This window comes from Mus caroli, chromosome 14, assembly GCF_900094665.2.
Source record: "Mus caroli chromosome 14, CAROLI_EIJ_v1.1, whole genome shotgun sequence".
Lineage (NCBI taxonomy): Eukaryota > Metazoa > Chordata > Mammalia > Rodentia > Muridae > Mus > Mus caroli.
In genome coordinates, this window is record NC_034583.1 from 47,668,080 (window position 1) to 47,693,140 (window position 25,061).

Genomic DNA, 25,061 nt, shown 5'->3' on the forward strand with positions numbered 1-25,061 from the left:
AAACATGATAAAAGCAATCTACAGCAAACCAGTAGCCAACATCAAAGTAAATGGTGAGAAGCTTGAAGCAATCCCTCTAAAATCAGGGACTAGACAATCTAACTCTTAATGTGCAAGTTCCAACTGTGAAAACACAGAACATGAAAAGCCAGGATAACGTCTCCAAAATCTGCCAATTTCAGAGGAATGCCTCCAATGAGGGTAACTTAGGCAAAATTCCATACGAAGAATTCAAAGGATGATTAGTGTGTTTGCAGCAATTAAAGAGATCACTATAAACTTCGGAGTGAATCCCCAAAGGACAAAGAAAGCCAAGTAACCAGGAAGTCAGTACAACATATGAAAGTTGAATTCAAAAAGGAGATGGTTTGAAGAGAAACCCTTCTTCAAAGATGCTGGAAATGAAAGATTAAATGTTCAACAACTACAACAACAAAAACCCACTCAGTTAAAACCTTCACTAATAGAGTGGACCACAAGGAGGGCAGAACATAAGGGCTTGAAGGACAGCATAGAAGAATTGTTACATTCTGTTGAGGACTGTAATTTTTTATTTTTTGGTTTTTCAAGACAGGGTTTCTCTGTGAAGCCCTGGCTGTCCTGGAACTCACTCTGTAGAGCAAGCTGGCCTCAAACTCAGAAATCTGCCTGCCTCTGCCTCCCAAGTGCTGGGATTAAAGGCATGTGCCACCACTGCCTGGCTGTAATTTAAAAAAAAAAAAAATTTTTTTTTAAATTCAAGGTCTTTGGAATACCATGAAAAACTAAATAATGAATAAAAATGTAGAAGAATTGTATGCCGAAATCATAGAGAATATTTTAATACAATTACTGTAGAAAATCTCCTGTATTAGGGTTCTCTAGAGCAGCAGTTTGCAATCTGTGGGTCATGATACCTTTGGCAAACCTCTATCTCCCCAAATATTTACATTACAGTTTATTACCATAGCAAAATTACAGTTATGATTTAGCATAATTTTATGGTTGGGGTCACCACAACATAAGGAACTATATTAAAGGTTGAGAACCACTACTCTAGAAGAACAGAACATGTGTGTGTGTGTGTGTGTGTGTGTGTGTGTGTGTATGTGTATGATGTAGGTACATATAGATTATAAAGGGAGATTTATAAATGGGAGATTTATTAGAATGGTTTACAGGCTTTAGTCTAACTAGTCGAAGGATGGCTGTATAAATTCTGTCCACAAGGTTAGATGTTTCTGCTGGTCTTCAATATACACTGAATACTGAAGAAGTAGGCTCTAATTCCAGTGAAGAACTGGACTTACTAGAGAGAACAAGAGCAAGCAGACAAAGCGCTTTTCTTCCATGTCTTTATATTGACTGCCAGCAGAAGCTGCGGCCCATATAAATGGTATATTTTCCCATCGCAAAAGAACTGGTAAAGTTGTATCTTCCAACCTCAAATATCCAGACTAGAAGTAGAGCTCCCACTTCAAATTGTTTTTTTAAAAAAATCTCTACTCAGCTGTTTGGGTTTTAGTTAATGCCAGATTGTAGTCAAGTTGGCAGTCAATAATAACCATCTCATACCCCAAATTAAGAGAGGGGCTCATCCAAGTACAAAAGGTATAGAATATCAAATAGCACAATATACGAACATTACCAGTGGCATACATAGTTAGCACACTAAATATAACAAAACAAAGTATATCGAGTGCTGCAAGATAGAAACACCAAGTCACAGATAGAGACCCATAAAATAGCAGCTTTGTTTTTTTTAGAAAAACTTTAAAAACCAAAAGGAAATGGAATGATATACTTAAAGTCTAAAACACTACAGCTTCCAGCCAAGACTATGGTGTCTAGAAAAAATATGTCAGAATTGGTAGAGAAAGAAATATTCCATGATAAAAGCAGACTACAGTAGTACATAACTTTTAACTATCTCTACAGAGGATTCGGGAAGTAATTCTTCAGACTGAAGGGAATGATAAACACATCAAAAGTGATAAACACAGAAAATAACAACATGCTAGAACAAATGAATTTTAAAACACCTAACTCACCAAATGAACAAAGTAATAGAACTTAATTTACACTTTTCAGTAATAACCCTATACTTTAATGCTTGTAATCCTCTATAAAATGACACAGATAGCAGATTTGATTAAAGAACAAGATATATTTTCTTCCTCCAAGATACATGTCAAAGATAAACACTATTTTATGTTAAAAGTATGAAAAATAGTATTCCAAGCAAAGGAAACTAGGAAACAAGCATGCTTCTTTAACAAAATAGACTCCAAACCGAAACTAGTCAGGACAGATAAAGGAACTTCCTACTAATTAAAAGAACAATCAGGAGGATACAAAAATTCTAGGTACAGGTTCACCAAGGTTCATAAGTACTGGGTACAAAGTCACAGATTAGCCCCAGCGCAGTTTTAATGGGTGACTCTCATCAAGAGATTATTCTGATAAAAACTAAATATCAGAGTTAAATGACATCATAGTCAAAATGGATTCCATGTAAACACTGCAGAACAGACATTCTTTTAAGTATTCAACGGAACTTTCTGTAAAATAGGTCACACATAAGGACACAAAATATGTCTCACCAAATAGAAGAAAACTGAAATAGTCTCTTGTATTCACAGTAGAATAAGGCTAGAAATAGAAAAGTTTGTTAAATGATGGATTGGTCACTAAGAAAATCAAAGAGTTCTTAGAATTTAATAAAAAATTAAGCCATAACACACCAAAATCTAGTGGGATACAATGAAAACAGGCTCCATTATCACTGTGGAGGTTTTTTAAAAATCTAGACACAGAATTACCATATGACCCAGGTATTCGGTCCATAGGCATATACCTAAAAGATTCTGTATCCTAACACATAGATGCTTGCATGTCCATATTTATTGCTGCTCAGTTCATAAGAGAAATGGAATCAGCTTATATTTTCATTAACAGCTAATGGATAATAAAAATGTGACACATACACAGTGGAATTTTATTAAGCCACAAGGAAAATGGAATTAGGAAATTTGTAGGAAGATGGGTGAAACTGGAAATTAAGTGAGGTAACTTGGGTTCAAAAAGATAAACACCCCGTGTTCTCTAATTCCACTCTTGGAAGGAAGACCATATATGATTCAAAAGTGGAAGGCTGGATACTGAGAGTGAGAAGGTTTAATTGGGGAAGGGGAATAGGGAGATGAAGGAGAGGACTAGGTAAAGGTAGCATCAGACAAAACTAAAGGTATATGAGAAGCCATATGAAAATCTGATACTTAATGAGATGATCAAAAATAGGTTGTTTTAGCAGAAGTACCTCTGATTGATAAGTAAAACTGTCCCCCAAAGCTATAGGTTATTAAAAAACAAAATTCCAGTGCCAGATTGGTGACTGCAGAGACTCATTGATGTCAATTCTCTATGAGTTGTTGGTCAAAGAAGACCCCAGGGGATCCCAAACAGTATAGGCAATTGTCACTCCCTTTGGTGGCCTTCCAGAAATAGGCGATAAAAAAACTCTTGCTGAAAACATCAAATCTGGCACTGGGATAGAAGCTTCTTCTCTGCTGCCTAGCCCTCATTGTGCCAGGAGTTGCCATGAAGACTTGCTAGGGAAGAATTGTCATCAGTAACCTTACTCAGTCACTCAAGATGAACCCACTGGTTCTAATAGTGGCCAGTCTGTTATGGATAATCAGTGACTTTCTAATTAGATCTAGTGACTGCTGCACAAGAGGGAATTCACACCTGTTACTTTCAACCTGGTTTTTGGTTTTTGGTTTTTTTTTTTTTTTTTTTTAAAGCCATCATGCACTTGGGAGGCAGAGGCAGGCAGATTTCTGAGTTTGAGGCCAGCCTGGTCTACAAAGTGAGTTCCAGGACAGCCAGGGCTATACAGAGAAACCCTNAAAAAAAAAAAAAAAAAAGCCATCATTTGAGAGGTCACAGTGGAGATCTACTGAGGATAATTTGCTAAATAGACATGATGTGTCCATCAAACTGCCTTCTAAACAGCTATGGGGTTTGCCCATAGATTAATGTAGCTGTAAGCTTTGGTCAGTGGTAATTGCCAAAACTCTTAGATGGTCAAAATATTGATAATAAATGACTGTTTAGTGCCTTGCCACAAATGAGCACTAAATGCCACACTTATCCACTCAATTCTTGTTTTATAACCAGCAATGCTTTTAGAGTTTATGCTATATAGGATTTAATAGTTTTGAGCAGAATAAAGGTATGATACAATGTATTCTTTAATGGCAAATTTTAAAGTGTTGTGGCAGTCATTTCCTTTAGAATTGTAACAAAGGGTTGTTTGGGTTACATTAATGTTCTGTTTAATAGCCACTAGGGTGCTAATTTCCCCCATACTGATGAAGGTAAAACCACAAGTACAGTTTTCCCTTGACTTAGAGAGTTTTAGAATCTTTATTGTTACCTGTTCCTTTTTATGAATAGCACACAAAATGTTATTTGGGTTCTGCATTAGTGGAATTTAATGACTATGAATTTGTTTAATCCCATTTTGTCTCAAGGTTCATACAACTGTCAGTATGAATCAAGATCACTACCCAGTAGATGGAGTTATTGAAGAAGATTCTTCTCTGGAAGCATTGCCACCGACAATGTATGTTCTTGTGTGCATTTACGTTAGCATTTTAAAGCTCAGCCTTAACAGTTTAGAATTATTGATTAAACGTGACTGTTAAATGTGTTTCTAGCCTATTGTTTATGGAGTGCTACTTAAGTTCATTAATTTGTCTTGATTGTTATGGATCTAACTCCATAAAAAGGCAGCAGTTAACAGACATAAAAGATTGCAAGAAAACCTTCAAACAGGAGGCTGAGAATCCAGAATTAGCTAAAATTATTGCAGCTGAATGATAGTCATTTATTAAGAAAAAAGAACTCTGTTGATCTTAAAAATGGCAAGAGTACAGTATGAGGAGCAACTTTTGAATTCTCTTATTTTTCCATCTTTCTTTGAGACTTGGCCTTTGAATTAGAGTTTAGTACCATGTATTATATATAATAATGGTGTTTATTATACTTTTATACATGCATGTATTTTATCATATTCACCCCCTTTATCCTTGATAGAAATTTTTAAACATAACTGAGCTAGACACAACCATTATGCTATTCTTTTATGGCCTTAACCATTTAGCTTTTCAAATCAAAACTGCCATGCTAGTCTATAGTCCTGTTAAAGAGCACAGAACCATCTTGTTCCTCTCTATAACCCAAGAGCAATGCAGAGAACAAGTGATATTTGTTAGATAAAAGGCATATTTTTATATTTTCTAGTTTTTGTGAATTCTTATGTTAGTCCAGATGATGTCATCTTTAAAGTTGAGTTTTGGTGGGAAAAGAGATAAAAATTGACTTTTCAACTTTTTAAGCGATAAAGAATTTTCTTAATAGCTATCTTAGTTAGGATTACTATTGCTGTGATGAAACACCATAACCAAAGCAATTTAGAGAAGAAAGGGTTTTCTTTCATCTATAGTTCCATATCACAGTTCATCATCCAAAGCAGTAAGAACGGGAGCTCAGGCAGGGCAGGAACCTGGAGGCAGGATGGATGCCAGTACACCAGCTTTCTAGAACCTTACTTAAATGATTGTTCATATTTTATAGATGCTCACTTTTTAAAGTATATTTAATATGATAGTCATTCTAGAAATAAAAATAGGGATTTTCAAGGAGCTGTCTCATTTTGGAACCAATTTTATATGTAATACCAGGTAAATTATCCAAGTTTCTATATTGTTATTCATTTACCTCCTACAGATTCCAGCTATTCCAATATCTTCTATGCCTGTAACCTCTCTTCTATTGCACCACTTAATTCTCTTGCTCTCTTCCTCTCTCTCATTTCACTTCCTACTCTCCTTGCTCTCTAGTTACCATGGCCTGTCCAGTTCAAATCCCAAATTCTTTAACTTGAATTTACTGGATTTTCACTATACTGCGTTGTTTTTCTTTCAGACTTTAATGAGTTGTGGACAAATTAAAAGAATGATTCTAGTTGTATCTTTGAGTAGAAAACCTCTCACCTGAAGTTTGGCATCTAGTTGTTAACAGACACAGTACTTCTCTTAACTCCTATAAATACAGTTTTCCAGTCACTTTCTGCATGAGCCCTGTGCAAATGATGAGACCAAAACTTCACGAACCATTGTGATTCAGTGGCCATAGAACCACTGTGATTCAGTGGCCATAGATCTGTCTCCATGGAGTAGCCATTTTTATCAAGTTTAGGACTGCCATATTTGGACATTTGCAAAAGTCCAACAGATAATGTATTGGACAGTGTGGAGTGAGCATAAACAAAGAGTAGGGATTATGTGCTGAAGGGACCCTGGTATAGCTGTCTTGTATGAGGCTATGCGAGTGCCTGGCAAATACAGAAGTGGATGCTCACAGTCATCTATAAGATGGAACACAGGGCCCCCAATGGAGAAGCTAGAGAAAGCACCCAAGTAGCTGAAGGGGTCTGCAACCCTATAGGTGGAACAACAATATGAACTAACCAGTACCCCCGGAGCTTGTGTCTCTAGCTGCATATGTAGCAGAAGATGGCCTAGTCGGCCATCACTGGAAAGAGAGGCCCCTTGGTATTGCAAACTTTATATGCCCCAGTACAGTTGAATGCCAGGGCCAAGAAGTGGGAGTGGGTGGGTAGAGGAGCATGGCGGGGGGAGGGTATAGGGAACTTTCGGGATAGCATTTGAAATGTATATAAAGAAAATATCTAATTAAAAAAAAAAGAGAGTAGGAATTATGGTAATGAAGCGGGCTCCCTCCCACCAGAGGAGGCAGCACTCCTCCTCCATTCATGCAGTCACTGCCATGGTAAGACCATTCAGGGCTTTCAGAGATTTGCTTTCCTCCAAAGATCTTCACTTCATTTTGAAATTTTCTGACTTAAAACATCATTCAAGTTAATGAAATCATACTCCTGTTTATATATGTATATTGTCTAGTAAAAGTTAAAAGTTTTGTTCTAAATGACCAGTTTATAAATTAAACATTCTATATAAATTTATATTAAAACCTTCATTCTTAAATATAATTTTGTTTAAACAGTGTTATATATAATTTGTCTAGTGTGGCATTTTGAGGCTTCTGAGATAGGGTCTCATGTTACCCAAACTTGTAAGGAAAGGGATTAGTCCCTGTCCTAATACCAGCCCCTTATAACTATTTGACAAAATAAGTTGTTAAGCATTTTCTAAAATCATGTGCACTATGCTGTTTAATCCTTAACAAAGGCTACTTTTAATAGCTGATATTTCAGCATATAAGTACTTTTTACAGTGCTCCTCCATGGTGTCTGCTTCGGGTTTCTTCTTGAGCTCCTGTCTTGATTTCCCTCAGTGATAGGCTGTGACCTGTTAGCTGGAATAAGCACTCCCTCCTCTAAGTTACTTTTTGCTTATCACAGCCACAGAGCTACATACACTACATAGTCACACTAGATTTGTTTGTATTGTCCAGTTTTTATTTTCTTAATTAATTTTGTCTCAAAGAGCTCCTTAACTATAAAATCTTTATAACCATTGTCATTAAAGTACTTATTTGTATGCAGGAGTTATTTTAATTGATGAGCTTAAAACATCTCAGACATTATTAATATTTCTGCCCAAAAATACCAAGTAAAGGTAAATAAGAGATTAATACATGGTAATTAATACAAGGTATTACTTTTAGGAATTTGCTTAAGTTAACTTTATATTAAAATTAAATTATGTGAAAATAATTTTTATTCATGGATTATTGATTACTGAGAATATATTCTTATAAGTCATCATCTGAATTATTTTTGATAGAATAAAAATGAGAAGGTTAAATAAAAATGAAGGTTATATTTGTGCTTGTATTTCAAATAACACATTTGATTTTTTTTCAGGGTAAATAACTGCTCTTCAGATCTTGAAAAGACAGTGGACCAGCTAATTAATGATTTAGAACATTCATCCTCCATACATAGGAATGTTTCAAACCCATCAGCTGTAATGTCGGTATGAAAAACATTGGTCATGAAGTATTGTGAAACCAAACATTTGGCTTTATGTTAGGTAGCTGATCTTTTCCTCTTAGGAGCCCTACAATTATGCATTCCTTTAGAAGCTTAAAAGTAACAGATAAGCCAGGTGTGGTGGCACACGCCTTTGATCCCAGCACTCAGGAGGCAGAGGCAGGCGGATTTCTGAGTTTGAGGCCAGTCTGGTCTACAAAGTGAGTTCCAGGACAGCCAGGGCTATACAGAGAAACCCTGTCTCGAAAAAACAAAAAAAGAAAAAAAGAGAGAGAGAGACAGTCATGTCAGGCTCCTTTTAGCATGCACTTCTTGGCATCCACAATAGTTTTTGGGTTTGGTAACTGTATATGGGATGAATTCCCAGGTGGGACAGTCTCTGGGTGGCCTTTCCTTCAGTCTCTGCTCCCAACTTAAACTCTTAACATAGCCATATTTATAATCATCTTTTCCTAAAAACTTTTTTCCTTGATACATTTTTATGAGATAATTTAAAATTAAAAAATGGATTCAAAGTACATTTTTATGTTAAACACTATCTTTATGGTGGCCGTAGTGGTACATGTTTGTACTGCTAACACTTGGAAGGCTGAAGTAGATAGCTCATAGATCACTAAAGATGGTGGTGTGTTCCTATAATTACAACACTATAAAGACAGGGCAGGAGGATTATTACAAGTTTGAGGACAGCCAGATCTACATAAGTGAGTTCCAAGCCATTCAGAAACACATAGTGAGACCCTTTCTCACAGTTTATGGGGGAAAACCTAGAATGCTATAACAAAATGTTAGCAGTTTCTACTGTCTGAGGTTGTAGCTCAGTGGTAGAATGCTTGCCTAGCATGCCTGAGACTCGGGTTTTCTATCCATATTATGAGAATAAAATTGCTAATTATTTTTATTTCTAAATAGGTGGGATTATTAGTATTTTTATTGTTGTTTCTTGCTTTTACACTTCTGTAGTAGATCTTTGTTGTATTTGTAACCAAGTAATAGCTCAAGTTTTTGCAACTATAATATATATAAGCATCTATTTTTGTGTTTTATATTTGTATGTGGTTCCCTCACTTCTTAGGAGACAGAAGAAATTGATGAAGCACTGAAGATAGCAGGCTGTAATTTTGAACAATTAAGTAATGCTATAAAAGTAAGCATTTTGAATAAATTCTACCAGGAGATAAATCATAAATAACTTCTTTATGAAAAAAAACTACTTTTTAATAAACTTTATTGTAATAAGCTTGCAAATAAAACCATCATGTACCAAAATTCACCAGATCCAAAGTCTATACATATCACTGAGCTTCCGCACAGTTAATTCACATTATATTTTGTAGTTTAACTATTGAATATGTTTTTATATACTTATCACCAAAAGTCCATGGCCAAGTTAGAAGTAAAAAAACAATTAGGTTCATAAACTCATCCATAACTTAGGTCCATTACCTGAATTCAATACTTCTTTATTCCTTAATATTTAGCATTTCTTTTTTCTCTCATACATGTTATACTATACACAAATACACATTTATGTACATACATAAATATTACTGGGTATGTTCTGCATATAAGTGAGAGCATGTGAGTGGTATTTTTTCTTTCTGAGATGGTGTGACTTCAGTTAATATTATACATTTTAAGCCCATTATTTCCTCTTGGTGGTGGTGGTGATGGTGGTGTGTGTGTGTGTTGAGTATGGAGGAGTGAATCTATAGAGTGTGATGCATGTGAAGCAAGCACTCTACCACGAGCGACAGCCCCAGCCAAAATGATCTCTATAAATGTGTACATTTGGTTTTATATCACTGAGGTTAGGTAGTAATATAATAATAGAGAAACTGGCAAAAGAATTGAAAACTACCCCTCCCCCATGACCTGCCAGGATTATGTCTGTAGCATTGTTATTCTAAGAAGCTTAGTAAAATCAGAGGTTTTGAGGAGTCAGAATATTTACTTTCTGTGAACTGAATTTTTATATTTGCAGATACAAGTTACAGATACCTTCTTGGTTAAGAATAGGAACCCTTGCCTGTGTCTCCCTCTCAGTATTGGGCCTCATTTGTCTTGGTCCTGTGCAGGTGTTCGGTGTGTGGCCACAGTCTCTGAATTCATATACATTAATCTTTGTTGCTTATAGAAGACCTTGTTTCTTTGGAGTCATCCATTACTGCTGGCTCTTACATTCTTTCTGCCTCCCCGTCCATTTAGCTATCTGAGTGTTGGTAGTGGAGGAGTTGTTGAAGACATCCCATTTAGGACTGAGTGCGCCAAAGTGTTTCACTCTCCACACATTGTTCAATTGTAGATCTTTGGTGAGGCTTATCTGTGTGGTTATTTTGTTTGACATCCTGAGTTTTTCATTTCCAGTTTTACTTCATTTGGGGTTTTTTAGTAATTCTGTTTTTACTTTCATGTCTTAAAATGTTTTCATTATCATTCAACTGTCTGTATTTTCATAGTCTTCACTGAACATTTATTCCAACCCTCTTTAAGGCACTTGAACATATTCAGAATTGCTGTTTTGAAGTCTTTGTGTTGTGTTTCATCTAGCTTGCATTTCTTGAGGCCTGTTACAGTGGGTTCCTGGCTTCCAAGGAGGCATATTATCTTTACTGTTCATATTTGTGTTTTTGCAGTGGTATCTAGGACTCTGAGGTTATGACATTTAGGTATTTCTTGGTATAGATATCACAATTGTCCTTGTTGGCTAGGTGTTCATTCTTTGTTTGCTGTTGGCCATTCTGGATCCTAAGCAAGTATGGTAGCTCTGGGATCCCGGGTAGAGAGTAGGTTTATAGGCAATACAAAGGAATGGAGGTGCGCTAAGAAGAAAGGCTAAGAAGAGACAGGAGGGAAGAGCTAGGGAAAGTTGGTTCTGCATCACGAAGCAGAGTTCCTAGGGAATGGAGGTAGTGCAGGAGGAGGGGCTCCTGCCTGCAGTAGGACTAAGAGTAAATCTGGAGTCAGAAATGAAAGAACTAAGGGACCCTGGGTCTGGACCAAGAACTGAAATGTGTTTTCTAACTTTGATCTGGGTGTTTTTTTTTGTTTTATAATTTAGAGAACCCTGCTGTAGAGAAAAATCAGTGGTCCAAAATGGCTTTTGTCCTATAATGACAAAAAGGGATAAGAAAAAGGTTTATAAAGCCTATCCATAGGTTTATAGGTGTTAACTGCTTTTTTTCTGTTTTGTCAAGTTAACAGTATAAAAATGCCTACAAGATATGATCTTACTAACAAGGGCCAGAGTATAAAGTTGAACTTAATGGTTTGTTTAATTTTTTAACACCTCTGTGGCTGTTTGGGAAAGTCTAGAAAGTATCTTTTATATTCAACGTTATATTGATGATACAACTGCTACAAAATAAAACTACAAGTTAGTTCATTGAATTATTTCTTTCCAGATGCTTGATAGCACACAAGATCAAACAAGACAAGAGACACACAGTCTAACAGAGGCTGTGGAGAAACAGTTTGATACACTTCTTGCTTCTCTTGATTCCAGGTAATAACTTAAAACTACAGATTGAATGAAACTGAAGTTCTTAACATAACTTGTCACTCTGCTCCTTTGTTTGTACTAAAGTAACGCGTTACCTTAAAACAAGCCTGGAAAGTAGTCGGTGAGTCTTGAAGACTGATTTCCAACTAGGTATAGTGACTCATGCCAATAATTACAGTATTCTGGAGGCTGATGGAGTTGGGTTTCTGTGAATTTGAAAACAATCTGGGCAACACTAAGAGGCACAATAGAAAGAAACAAAATGACTGATTTTGACTTAAATTCAAGTGAAAACTTTTTATACTTCCAAAATTTTGTCTATCTGCTTTTTAATTGCAAAGCTAAACTAACTTTAAAGTTAATAAGATTCTTTCATTGTCTTTGTTCCCTGCCCCTCATAGCTCTCACTCTCCATGCATTTGTGTGTGTGTGTGTGTGTGTGTGTGCACGAGAGTGTGCATGTTAAGATACAGAATCACTGTAGTAGCCTAGGCTGAGCACAAACATGATCCTCTTGCTCCAGTTTTCCAAGTGCTATTTCAGATCTAAGCGTCCACATGTTTTTCTTACAGCAATTAACAAAGAAAAATATTTTTCATAGCCTAACTCATATTGTAGAATGAATTGTAGAATTCACATATTTGGAGAAATACAAACCACTTTTTCTTCTACATGGGCCTACCATTTTCTTATATGTGATTAAAGGAATCATATGAATCATCATATATGTGATTAAAGAATCACAAATGTGATTTTTTTTTTTTTTTTAGTTTTTCCAGACAGGGTTTCTCTGTAGTTCTGGCTGTCCTGTAGACCAGGCTGGCCTACAAATGTGATTCTTGAAATCACATTTAAAGAAATAGACTCATGAAACTTTTGATGTGACCAAAGCAATATGCTTAGTAATGTCTTTGTCCATTTGTCTCTACACCAATGCTTAATTTCCTTACATTATTATGGCATTTTATGTCTTGTGCATAAAACATTTGATTTTTCTCCTCTTCAGTGCTAGACACTAGAAGGCCTGGCACATGATCGGCAAGTGTTCTGCCATTGAAGTATGTACCTAGGTGCAAACGTTTTTATGAAATTTGTTTGCTTGCTTGCTTGACGGTTCTTATTGTACAATCCAGACTGGCCTTAAACTCACCATGTAGCCCAGACTGACCTCAAACTCAGAATTGTCTTCCCTCAGATGCTGGGATTACAAGCATATCCCACCATGCCCAGATTTCTAACTCAGGCTCTAATGCTAAGCAGTCATTCTATCCCTGAGAACATTTGCTGCCATGATTCCTTTTCATGTTCTTTTTGTCTTGATATTAGAATTTTATTCTTAGGCCACCCTCCTAATCTCTTCTTTTTCTTTATTCTTGTATTCATTTGTTTCTTTGAACATATTTAAGACAATTGTTTCAAATCAGTCTACAAAGTCCAGTGCCTATGCTTCTTTAGAAAATCTCTACCACTCTGTTTTCTTCCTTTGACTGAGCCATATTATGTTATAGTTGTTTTTCATCCATGACCCTGGTAGGATTTATGTTGAAACTTGGGGCTAGAAAACTAGCAACCTCTCTCAGTCTTTATACTCTGATTCTTGCTGGGACATTCTTCGTAGAATAGCTGACACATTTTGAGTCTTGGGATTGGTATAAGATGAAAGCTTAAGGTCTGCTTATGTGTGGCCCAAGAAGTTCAGCTTAGCTTCGCCTTAGTTTCAAGTTACATGTTATATGTCTATGCGTAATCTCTGACCCCTACAAAAGTATCTCATTGCAGTCTTCCTGAGCATCCGCAAGCTTTTCTACTGCCTAAGATCTAAAACAAAAGATCAGTCCTTCAGACAGCACAAAACACACTTAACTAGTGTCATAGTCTGGTCTGTTGTTCTTCCTCTGGTTGGGAGGGAGGAATTGGTAGCTGTATTCCTACCTTCAGAAGAAGACACAAAATATCTTTTTAAAAATGCTATTTTCTAGAGTTATTATCAGATGATATTAGCCAGTTTGGGGTTGGGTTGGGTTTGTTTGTTTGTTTGTTTGTTTTTCCCGTATATCCATGGAAGAATGAGACTTTCTTACTCCTTTCTAATGCCATTCCATATAGGTGAGCTTTTAGGAAATTACTACAACTTAACAAAAGAGGCTTGTCTCATTTAAAGAAACTACTCTCAAAAATTATTCATGTATCACCAAATGGTTTGAAGAATATCTATTTACCTTCAAAACCTAGCGTGTTTTCTTTAGTGTTAGCAAACTTTTTTTTGCTAGAGGCTAAATTTGATTTGGAGAAAACAATGAGAGATCATTTTGTTTAATGATTAAAATACTTGGATTTTTCAGTTTTCAGTTCAGACATGTTTAAATTGCTATAATAAAGTAATTCCTCCCTAGAGAAGAGAAAGGATTTGAGTAATGCTATGTAACTAGTGAAAACAACTATTTAACAATTCAAGGGAATATCTTGAAGATGATTGTTAATTGTCATTCAAGTTCTGGTTTGATGCTGTCCTTAAATCTCATTATATACTCTTATGGACTGTGTACCTACGGTAATATTTAAATGTGCAATTAACCTCTGGCAAAAATGAGTACAGATATCTCTGTAGGGACACAGTAGACTACAGGAGAGATACAGAATCTCTCCTAGCTAGGTTGAATGCTCTAAAGACTCCCTGTGTCTATGATACAACTATATCTTTTAAACTATTTTCTGTCTTTAAGACTTATTTTTATTTTTTAATTGTTTTAAATATTTATTTATTGTTACATGTGTGAACGTTTTGCTGAGTGTATGTATGTATACCACGTGTATGCCTGGTGCTCCATGGGAGGTGAAGATAAGACATCAGAATCCCTGGAACTGGAGTTAAAGGCAGTTGTAAGCCATGATGTTGGTGCTGAGAACTGAGCCCAAGTCTTCCAAAAGAACTGTACTAATTATCTTAGCCACCAAGTCATCAGCCCCGTTACTTTAATTTTGAATTTTGTATTTTAATTGTTTTTACTGTGTGAGTGCTGGTGATCACAGAGGACAGAGTGGGGATTCAGATCCCTGAAGGTAGAGGTGGTTGTGAGATGCTTGAGTGCTGGGATCTGAACTCAGGTCTGCTGCAAGAAGAGCAGCAGATGCTCTTAACAGCTGAGACGTCTCTGCAACCTTTTTTTTTTTTTTTGTCTTTATTTACACATGGATTTCGATTGTAATTTATTTCAGTTTAATTGAACCACATTATATGTTTAGTTTATCAACTAATAAAATTAGTTTTACACTTTAAAATTAGCTTTACACATGCTGTTCAGTAAAAACATGCCTCTTTTAGCCATATTATTTTAATTAAATTCATTATCAATGGAATGAATCAATTATTTTAGTTGAGTTCGTTGCTTAGTGAAGCTAGGGATACTACTCAATAATAAATTTACACTTATATAAATACTAGTAAAAAATCACAAAATAACTTTGTCTTAAATAAAGGAAAAAGAGCTTGTGTGAAGAACTTGTAAGGCGTACAGATGATTATTTATCAAAATTAGTAACAGTTAAGAGCTACATTGAAGAGAAAAGAAGTGATTTGGATGCAGCTATGAAGATAGCAAAAGAACTCAAATCTGCTCCTTCTCTGAGGACCTACTGTGACCTGACTCAGGTAATGGTAACGCACCAATGGGAATTAGTGTTGTGGGGCTGACGTACACACTCTAGATATGGACTCGGGGTGCAGGACTTAAGAGTTGGGTTTTCCAACTACACTAAACTCTACAAGTACTCCTGACTTACGGGATTATAGTCCAATAAACCTATTATCAAGTTAAAATATTTAAAAACAAAATGTATTTAATACAGATAACCTACCAAATGGCATGACTTAGCAGAAGTATACTATAGAAAGTCCACTGCTTATTTTTTAATGGTTTAATTTCTTCTCTCTATCTATCTGTCTACCTACCTACCTACCTACCTACCTATCTGGATTTTTGAGACAGAGTTTCTCTGTGTAACAGCCCTGGCTGTCCTGCAACCTATTTTGTGGACTAGGCTAGCCTCAAACTCAGAGATCTACCTGCTCCTTCCTCCCAAGCTCTGGGCTTAGAGGTGTGCCCCACCATGCCTTGGCTTCATTGCTTACTCTTAGGACCATGTGATTCTCTGCCCTGCCCAACTTTGTAAGAAAGGATCAGCTCACAGAGATTAAAATCAAATTATGCTATCTACTGAATACATACTGTTTTTGAAATATTGTAGTATATATAAAAATACATGTATTACATATTATAGTATATGTAAATCAGTACATACTCACACACACATGAAAAAACTATGGGACGGTCTTTGTTGGTAATCGATACTACTTAGATGTTTAAATTCTTTATTATTTTGTTGTTGTTGTTGTTTTTGATACAGGGTCTTTCTATGTCGCCCTGGCTGTCTTGGAACTTGTTATGTAAGCCAGAGTGGCCTAAAACACAGAGATTTACCTATCTCCACCATGCAAATGGTACTATTACAGGCCAGCAGTACCACACCTGGCAGTATTTTTGAATTCTAAGAAATACACTGTTACATTCATTTAGCCTTTTAATATTTTTATAGTTTAGAACACATAATCTTAAAACAACGTAATTTAACAATAAGGTTTAACTGAGGTTTGTGGTACTTAGATTTTCATCACTATGATAAATATCTGAGAGCATCAAACCCATAAAGAGGCTAGATTTTGCTCACAGTTTTGTGGGCACTCATAATTGGTTGGCTCTTTTGTTTAGGGTCTCTAGTGCACATCATGTACAGCAAAGCAAAACCATGTATTTCGTGACCAGGGAGGAAAAGAGGAAGAGATTTGGAACTGACTGTCCTTTTCAGTGACATTATGCCAGTGACCTAAAACCTCATATTAGTCCTTACTTCTTGAAAGTTCCTAACACTGTTAGTAGCACCACCCTAGGTCTTTAGAGGACACTTAAGTTGCAGACTGTAGAAGAGTTGTAAGACACTTGAATTAAAGATAAGGACCCATATGAGCAGCAAACAAAATGAGACTGTTTTCTTCTCATGAGTTTATAGCTGAACTTTTGACTTAAATTTTTAATTCAAGATCTCATTCCTCCTGTCTCCTATGTACACAAGGTACAAATCAGGAAATAGTTGTTTCATCCAGTCCTGTTTTATAATCTTGGGCCTAGGGAGAAAAGTTGTGCAAAATAGAAATATCTTTCTTATAGCACAAATTGTCAGGACAAGATTAAGAGTATCCTTTTTGCTAATTCTGCTTCATCCTGTAAGAGCGAGAAACATCTATTAATCTTCATGTCCTCAGAGTCTTATTTCCCATAAATGAACAACTAAAATGATGCACTGAGGTATAGAATTAGAAATTACTCATCTAATTGTCTCGAGAATCTCTAACTGTAAAGAAAGGGCGAAGAATTTGGCAGTTTCTTCTTCCTAATTCTCCACTAACTTTAATTCTAAAAACAGTATGTCTGTATGCACAATTTTGGGGGGAAAAAAGTAATAAAATGTGTTTTCTGTGGTTAATTTAGTTAGGAAGAGGAGGCAAGAGGAGGAAGTGTTTGATGGTAACACAGATGCATAATGAATCTGATCAGATCTTTCTATACTCAGATAGTTATACTCTAATTATTTCTTGGGTCTATCTGTTAATATATATCTCTAGTTAGAGATTCTTTAAATTCCTTTAGAGAATTTTGCAAGCATTTGATTTGTGCCCTTTACTTTGAGAGGCCAAAAAATAACCTTAAATGTATTAATTACATTTAATTAATTATGATACCTAAAAGATCATTTTCCTTCTAAAATCCTCTTTTACCTATATTTTTAATTTAAAAAATTACATATGAAGTATACTTTTCTCTTGACTCCAGATTATCCGGACTTTGAAGTTAACATTTGAAAGTGAATTGTCACAAGTTAGTTCCATAATTCCAAGGAACCCCCCCAGGTGAGTAAGTCTTGATTCAGGAAACCATACCAAGAGTTATTAAATACCAAGCAATTATAATTTGGAATTTTGGATCATACATGCTTCTTAAAGTGACAACCTATAAGTTACTTTAATACTTTTTAAGTTAGCTAATGTTAGCAACTGTTATATAGAGAAGAATAAATTTATGAGAACATTTATTTATTATATGTTTTAGGTTGGATATAAATTGCAGTGAGGCTATCTGCATGTTCAGCAGTATGGGAAAGATTGAATTTGAGGACTCAACAAAGTAAGTATTTTTAAGAATGGCAACATGCTGTTAGTATCTGATAATACCTACATCTAAAAGATAAGTGAATGTTTAATTTAATTCAAGAGCTAAAATGATTTAAAAGCTGCATTTCTATTGTTAATTTCTGTTTGTAATACTTTTTTTAAAGACCTGGAAGAGAATATTATTAGTGATTTACGTGCTTTGAAGCTTTTTTCAATTAACTCAGTCAACAAGCATCGAAAACTGATTTTTATGCTAGACCCCAACACTCTAGAAGACCAAGAGATAACCAGAGAAATTAAAATATATAAAATACAAACAGAAAACAGATAACATGTGTAATGGTTGTGATAGTACGTGTAGACATTAGCTGATACAGAGGAGCAGAATGGTCATTTCCTCTTGGTACAATGGAGAACTGGGGAAGATTCTGTTTTCACTTACCTTGGAAAACAGTTGACAATTGGAAAGGAGATCAAATGGAAGGTAGGCATCTGAGCAGCACGTAGACAATAAACTAGCACATCACATTGGAGTACCTGCTACAGTTCCATTCTCTGCATCCTTCTGTGTACAGCAAAATCCTTAGGCTGTGCTTCTGTGTGACAGTATTTAAACTTTGTTTTCTACTTGCATGCTATGCAGTGTGACAGCTACTAACCAGTTGTTGCTTAAACACAAGTTAATTGAGACTAAATGACAGATTTGCTTCTTAGGTTTCATAAGCTAGATCTCAAATGCTTAGTTGTCTTAGTATAGTCATGCTGCTATAACAAAATGCCTGAATAAAAATTTGTTTCCTCAGTCTAGAGTCTAGAAAGCTCAAAATCAGGGAGTTGACAAGTTCTTTATCTGATGAGAGTCTTGGTCTCTGCTTCCAAGATGACAGCTTACTAGTATGCATGAGGCCCTGGATTCAGACCTTTGTGCAAGGAGGGGCAGATAGATTTGACGCTTTCAGTGTTGTTGCCAGTTCTATTGGATGATACAAACCACTCAGAAGATTTTAAACATGAAAATAACAAAAGCTAGATTGCATTTTTATTTTCATTTTATCTTTGTTTTTATGGTGTGTTAAACAGATAGTTAAGTATGATCCTTCAAACAAGCTAGCAATCAGGTTTCTTTGCTTGCATTGCCCTGACTTCCCTTAGTAATAAACAGTGACATGGAAGTAAAGGCCAAATAAATCCTTTTCTCCTCAAGTTGCCTTTGATCAGAGTGTTTATCACAGCAACAGGGAAGGAAACTATTACACATAGCCTCTTATCCTCTGTTTTAGTCAGTGTTTCTATTCCTGCACAACCATCATGACCAAGAAGCAAGTTGGGGAGGAAAGGGTTTATTCGGCTTACACTTCCATACTGCTGTTCATCACCAAAGGAAGTCAGGACTGGAACTCAGGTCAGGGAGCAGGAGCTGATGCAGAGGCCATGGAGGGATGTTCTTTACTGGCTTGCCTCCCCTGGCTTGCTCAGCCTGCTCTCTTATAGAACCAAGACTACCAGCCCAGGGATGATCCCACCCACAAGGGGCCTTCCCCCTTGATCACTAATTGAGAAAATGCCTTACAGTTGGATCTCATGGAGGCATTTCCTCAACTGAAGCTCCTTTCTCTGTGATAACTCCAGCTGTGTCAAGTTGACACAAAAATAGCCAGTACATCCTCTTTGTCATTAGGAAGACCTTGCTAGAGGAATAAAGGGTACCAATCTTCGAGTAGGCAGTCCCTTGGAGTCCCTTTGGGGGCTTCCATAGATAATCATCAACCTTTGCAGGCAGTATGTTCTTTTAGATAATTTCAGAACTTGAATGTAGTTACTATCAAATATTTTTAAGGTTAAAAACTATTATGCCTCTATATAAAAGTCTTTGCTAATCTTGTGTTGATTTTGAATGACTACTCTGAGTTAAACATTTATGAAGGTAAATTCTATAAGCTGCATGTTCTTATTATTAAATGACAAGTTTGTCCAGTGGAGAAAGTATTGAAAAAGGTCAAGGGTAGTACTTCAGAAAATATTTAAATCTAAAACAATAAAAAAGTGATCTGAAATCTAAATAACATTTAGAGAGTGCAGGGAGAGAAAGGATATAGATAGACAGAAAAGTGTGGTGTTATACAAGGAAAGGTTAGTGAGAGGGGCTGGCTACACATTCAGTAAGGGCTGGGGGATTTATGGAAAGGTGTTTATAATACAATACAAGGTTGTTTACACACATGGATCCACCACACAACTTAGATTAATTTTCCTTAATGTCAAGTACATACTCTCTGTTGAAAGAGGCAGATAAACATAAATTGTTCTAAATTCAGTTGCCTTTCTCTAATGTGTAAGTCGGCCACTAGTTTCATGAAAAAATAAGATCCATTATAAGTTAACTAAAATGTATGTAACCTTTTTGGACTCATTTTCTTGCATTTAAAATTTTTTAATTATAAATTTGATAGACTAAAAGTATCTGAATATGAGGACAGGACAGAAAAATAGGAAGTAGGGCTGAGGAGATAGCTCAGTCAGTGACATGCTGTTGCACAGGCTCACTATGCAGTACCAGAGTTCAGATCTCACCACCATGTTAAAAAGCTGGGCACCACAGATGAGTTCCCTAGAACTTGATGAAACCAGGTTCTGTGAAAGAACTTGTCTCATCACATAAATAAATAAATAAATAAATAAATAAATAAGGTGGACAGTAGCTGATGAAGATATCAGAAATAAATTTCCAGCTTCCACACTTGTCTGTGATACACACAGGCATGCACTCATGCATGCATGAGCACACACACAAACTAATAAACATACCAGACCCAGAAGATTCAGGTAATGTAACTATGAGCCTGGTAGAAGCTTAAGATTTGTACCCACATTCTTTCCTATTCTTTATCTTTCATATGACAAAATAAAGTAAGAAATAATGCTAATATAATTTAAATGAAACACATAAGCCAAATCAAAATGACTTCTTTTGAAAAATCATGAGCCGGGCGTGGTGGCGCACACCTTTAATCCCAGCACTCGGGAGGCAGAGGCAGGCGGATTTCTGAGTTCGAGGCCAGCCTGGTCTACAAAGTGAGTTCCAGGACAGCCAGGGCTACACAGAGAAACCCTGTCTCAAAAAACCAAAAAAAAAAAAAAAAGAAAAATCATGAGATTTTAGGATCAGATTTTAATATGATTATTTGAAGTTTTCCTCAGTTTTTCAGTTATGGTATTCCTCCCTGACTTTTTAAAACCTTAAAGGTGGCCAGGTGTGCTTGCATACACCTGTAATCTCAGCACTTGGTAGGCTGAAGCAAGAAGATTATGCACTAGAGACCAGGTAAATTCCAAGCCAACCTGAACCACTTAGACCCTGCCTCAAACAAAACAAAACCAGAACAGAACAGAATAGAACAGATGATCTCAAAGGCTGCTTGGAGCTTTAAGTAAGCGGTTTCTTTGGGAATTTGGAAAGGGCAAGAGAGTTCTCTTGGGCCAGTGACCATGTTCTAAAATTAGATTGTATCTTAGGGTATGCAATTTTTTAAGGTTACCAAAAGTCATTGAATTGTATGGTATATGTTTATGCTTCAATGAAGCTGTTTACAGATATCTCTAGGTCACCTACAACTTTGATCTCTTGGTTTGTGTCACACTGTCACTAACAAATGAGAAAGAAATAGTTTGAAGATCAATATTAAAGTAGTCCTGCTGTGTATTTTTAAACAGATGTTACCCTCAAGAAAATGAAGGTGGACAGAATGTTCAAAAGAAATTTAATAATAAAAAGGAACTCTGTTGTGATGTATACTCATCACTAGAAAAGAAAAAGGTAGATACTGCTGTCCTGGCTGATGAAGCACCTGAACCTCCTTTGCAAGCAGAGGCCCCTGACAGGCATTTAGAAGGGAAAAACAAGCAGCCAACGAAAGAGATGGTTGTGGGGACATCTCCTAAGACTATCGCTGTACTGCCTCAACTGGGATCCAGCCCTGATGTGATAATTGAGGAAATTATTGAGGAAAACCTAGAATGTGAGTAAAATAAAAAAGGAAAGATTTCTTATGTATAGTTAATGTTCATGTGCTTAGTAGAAACATGCTGCTCTGATCTCATGTCCTCATCATGAGTTAAACCTATTGATTCCATGCACCTACCTTCATATATCCCAAAGTTGGAAAGTTGGGGTTTTTAGCCTTTTATTTATTTATTATTGGGTTTGGGGGGATGGGAGGGGTCTCACAGTATAATGTAGTCTGGCCCAGAATTCACTGTATAGCCCACCAGGATCCTATTTAAAGCAATCCTGCCTCAGTGACTTGAATGCTGGGATTGCTAATATGAGCTACCATGCCTGGCTTGCTTTTTAAAGGCCTATGTTGGCAAAGGCTTTTAATTCCAGCACTCAGAAAGCAGAGGCAGGCAGATCTCTGTAAATTTTAGGCCAGCCAGGTATACATAGTGAGCCCTGACCAGGCAGGGCTACATGCTGAGACACTATCACAAACAAACAAACAAACAAACAAACAAACACAGATATGGTATCTGGAGAGTTGGCTCAGCAATGAAAAGCTTTATTATTGTTGAAAAGGACCAGAGAGCCTAGGTTTGGTGGCTTACAACCATCTTTAACTCCAATTCCAGGGGATCCAACACTTTTTTCTGACCTCAGCAGGCACCAGACACCCACCTCTGAATATACATGTATTCAGGCAAAACACCAATATACATAGAAATAAAGTAACATTTTAGAATTTAAAATAAGAAAATTTTGTTCCTCCTATGGGGCTGCAAGCTCCTTTAACTCTTTCTGTCCTTTCTCTAGCTCCTCCATTGGGAACCTTGTGCTCAGTCCAGTGGTTGGCTGCGAGCACCTACCTCTGTATTTGTCAGGCAGTGGCAGAGCCTCTCAGGAGACAGCTATATCAGGCTCCTGTCAGCAAGCACTTGTTGGCATCCACAATATTGTCTGGGTTTGGTGACTGTATATGGGATGGATCCCCAGGTGGGGCAGTCTCTGGATGGTCTTTCCTTCAGTCTCTGCTCCACACTTTATCTCTGTATCGCCTCCCATGGGTATTTTATTCCCCCTTCTAAGAAGGACCAAAGTATCCATACTTGCTTGCAGCCCCATAGGAGAAACAACAATATAAACCAACCAGTACTCCCACCCCCACCCCCACCCCCACCCCCACCCCAGAGCTCCCAGGGACTAAACCACCAACCAAAGAGTACACATGGAGGGACTCATGGCTCCAGCTTCATATGTAGCAGATGATGGCCTTGTTAGACATCAGTGGGAAGAGAGGCCCTTGGTCCTGAGAGGGCTTGATGCCCCAGTGTAGGGGAATGCCAGGACAGGGAAGCAGGAGTGGGTGGGTTGGTGAGCAGGGGGATGGGGAATGGAATCAGGGGTTTTCAAAGAGAAAAACAGGAAAGGGGATAACATTTAAAATGTAAAGAAAGGAAATATCTAATTAAAAAAAATAAAATAAGAAAATGAAAACTTCTGAGGTGCATCTTTAATATTTAATGTACATAAGGTATTTGACATTTTCATATTATACATTTAAGCATGATATAAATGATACAAATAAATAGCAGATAAAAATTCTGTTTGGAAACAATATGAACTAACCAGTACTCCCAGAGCTCCCTGGACTTAACCACCAATCAAAGAAAACACACGATGGACTCGTGACTCTAGCTGCATATGTAGCAAAGGATGGCCTAGTCGGTCATCAATGGGAGGAGAGGCTCTTGGTCCGGTGAAGGCTCTATGCCCCAGTATAGGAGAATGCCTGGGCCAGGAAGCAGGAATGGGTGGGTTGGGGAACAGGGGAAAGGGAGAAAGGATAGGGGAGTTTTGGAGGAGAAACTAGGAAAAGGGAAAACATTTGAAATGTAAAGAAAGAAAATATCTAATAAAAAATTCTGTTTGGAATTAAAGTGTTGTGAATATCATTTTATAACAACTAAATATTACAGTGTTGGAATTCTGTCTATTTTTGTAGAAGTGAAATGTTATTGCTTTGTGTGGTGTTACACTATCAGTCTTCATAAGGACGGTTTTTAACACTGTCGTTTGTTTTACTGGTTTGCTTTGCAGACCAGGCTTTTAATTGGAATTTATTTGAAATATTTTAATAGAATTTTAAACACATAGAAAGTAAAAGAGTAAAGAAAGGAGAGTAAAAACAGACCTTTTAAAGGGGATAATAGTGCATGCTTGAGAAAATGTAGGCTTTTGAACAGAGACCCAGAATTAAATTTTAAATAAAAAAAGACAAGTCTTCCCTCTAAATTATTATCATTGATGTATGAATGACTTCGGATTACCTATCATGACATTACTTATAAGAAACCATGTCACTCTAGTGTTTTACCAATTTAACCACAGCTTCTTAGACACTAGTGTCTGGTCACTGTCAACATTAACAGAATTCCTAAAGTTATCTTATGTTTTTTTAAAGCATGCTTCACAGATGATCCTATAGAGACTTCTGGATACCCAAAAAAGCCCCCTCAGAAAGAGCAGTCTGCTCCTGTTGGATCAAAAGCAGGTATTTGAACAAGTGCCCACACGTGATAGAGTGGAGTTTGCTTGCTGTATGGTGACTGTTTCTTAATATGCACACGGAGAACACTTTACCACCCAAAGCTGTTTTCCTTTTAATGCTGTAAGTTTTTATTATCTGAAAAATTACTTGAAAATTTATAGTTTCTCACAGTTGTAATCTTTGGTTATATACTTACTTTGGTTCTTCAAATTTAATACCTATTTAAATTTATGATGCAAAGTAATAGGTTTTCTCATGACATTCTCACGTATATGTCAATAAACCTGTCTCATTTGTTCCCCTCCTGCCTCTTGCTTGTCTCTTTCCTCTTCCCAGATGTTCCTCTCTGCTTTCTTTTTTTTCTCTCTCTGCTTTCATGTCACTAGTTCTGTTATATTCTCTTCCTCTCTTATTATTTCTTTCTCTTTTTTTTGGTATTTATTTCATTTACATTTCCAATGTTATCCCAAAAGTCCCCCACCCACTCCCCTTTCCCACTCCCCCACCCACTCACTCCCACTTCTTGGCCCTGGCGTTCCTCTGTACTGAGGCAGATAAAGTTTGCACGACCAATGAGCCTCTCTTTCCACTGATGGCCGACTAGGCCATCTTCTGATTCATATGCAGCTAGAGACAGGAGCTCTGGGGGGTACTGGGTAGTTCATATTGTTGTTCCACCTATAGGATTGCAGATCCCTTTAGCTCCTTGGGTACTTTCTCTAGCTCCTCCATTGGGGGCCCTGTGTTCCATCCAATGGCTGACTGTGA

The 25,061-nt window shown here is 36.7% G+C and overlaps 1 protein-coding gene across 1 annotated transcript in view; it reads left to right on the forward strand.

The window, feature by feature from the left end:
- Rnf17 (ring finger protein 17) overlaps window positions 1-25,061 on the forward strand; it is a 113,070-nt gene that overhangs the window by 11,572 nt on the left and 76,437 nt on the right. Inside the window, exons 3-11 of the mRNA XM_021182183.1 lie at window positions 4,518-4,609; window positions 7,898-8,009; window positions 9,102-9,173; window positions 11,431-11,531; window positions 15,006-15,177; window positions 17,414-17,490; window positions 17,690-17,764; window positions 21,463-21,767; window positions 24,207-24,296. Coding sequence (XP_021037842.1) covers window positions 4,518-4,609; window positions 7,898-8,009; window positions 9,102-9,173; window positions 11,431-11,531; window positions 15,006-15,177; window positions 17,414-17,490; window positions 17,690-17,764; window positions 21,463-21,767; window positions 24,207-24,296 — 1,096 coding nt within the window. The remainder of the gene's footprint in view (window positions 1-4,517; window positions 4,610-7,897; window positions 8,010-9,101; window positions 9,174-11,430; window positions 11,532-15,005; window positions 15,178-17,413; window positions 17,491-17,689; window positions 17,765-21,462; window positions 21,768-24,206; window positions 24,297-25,061) is intronic.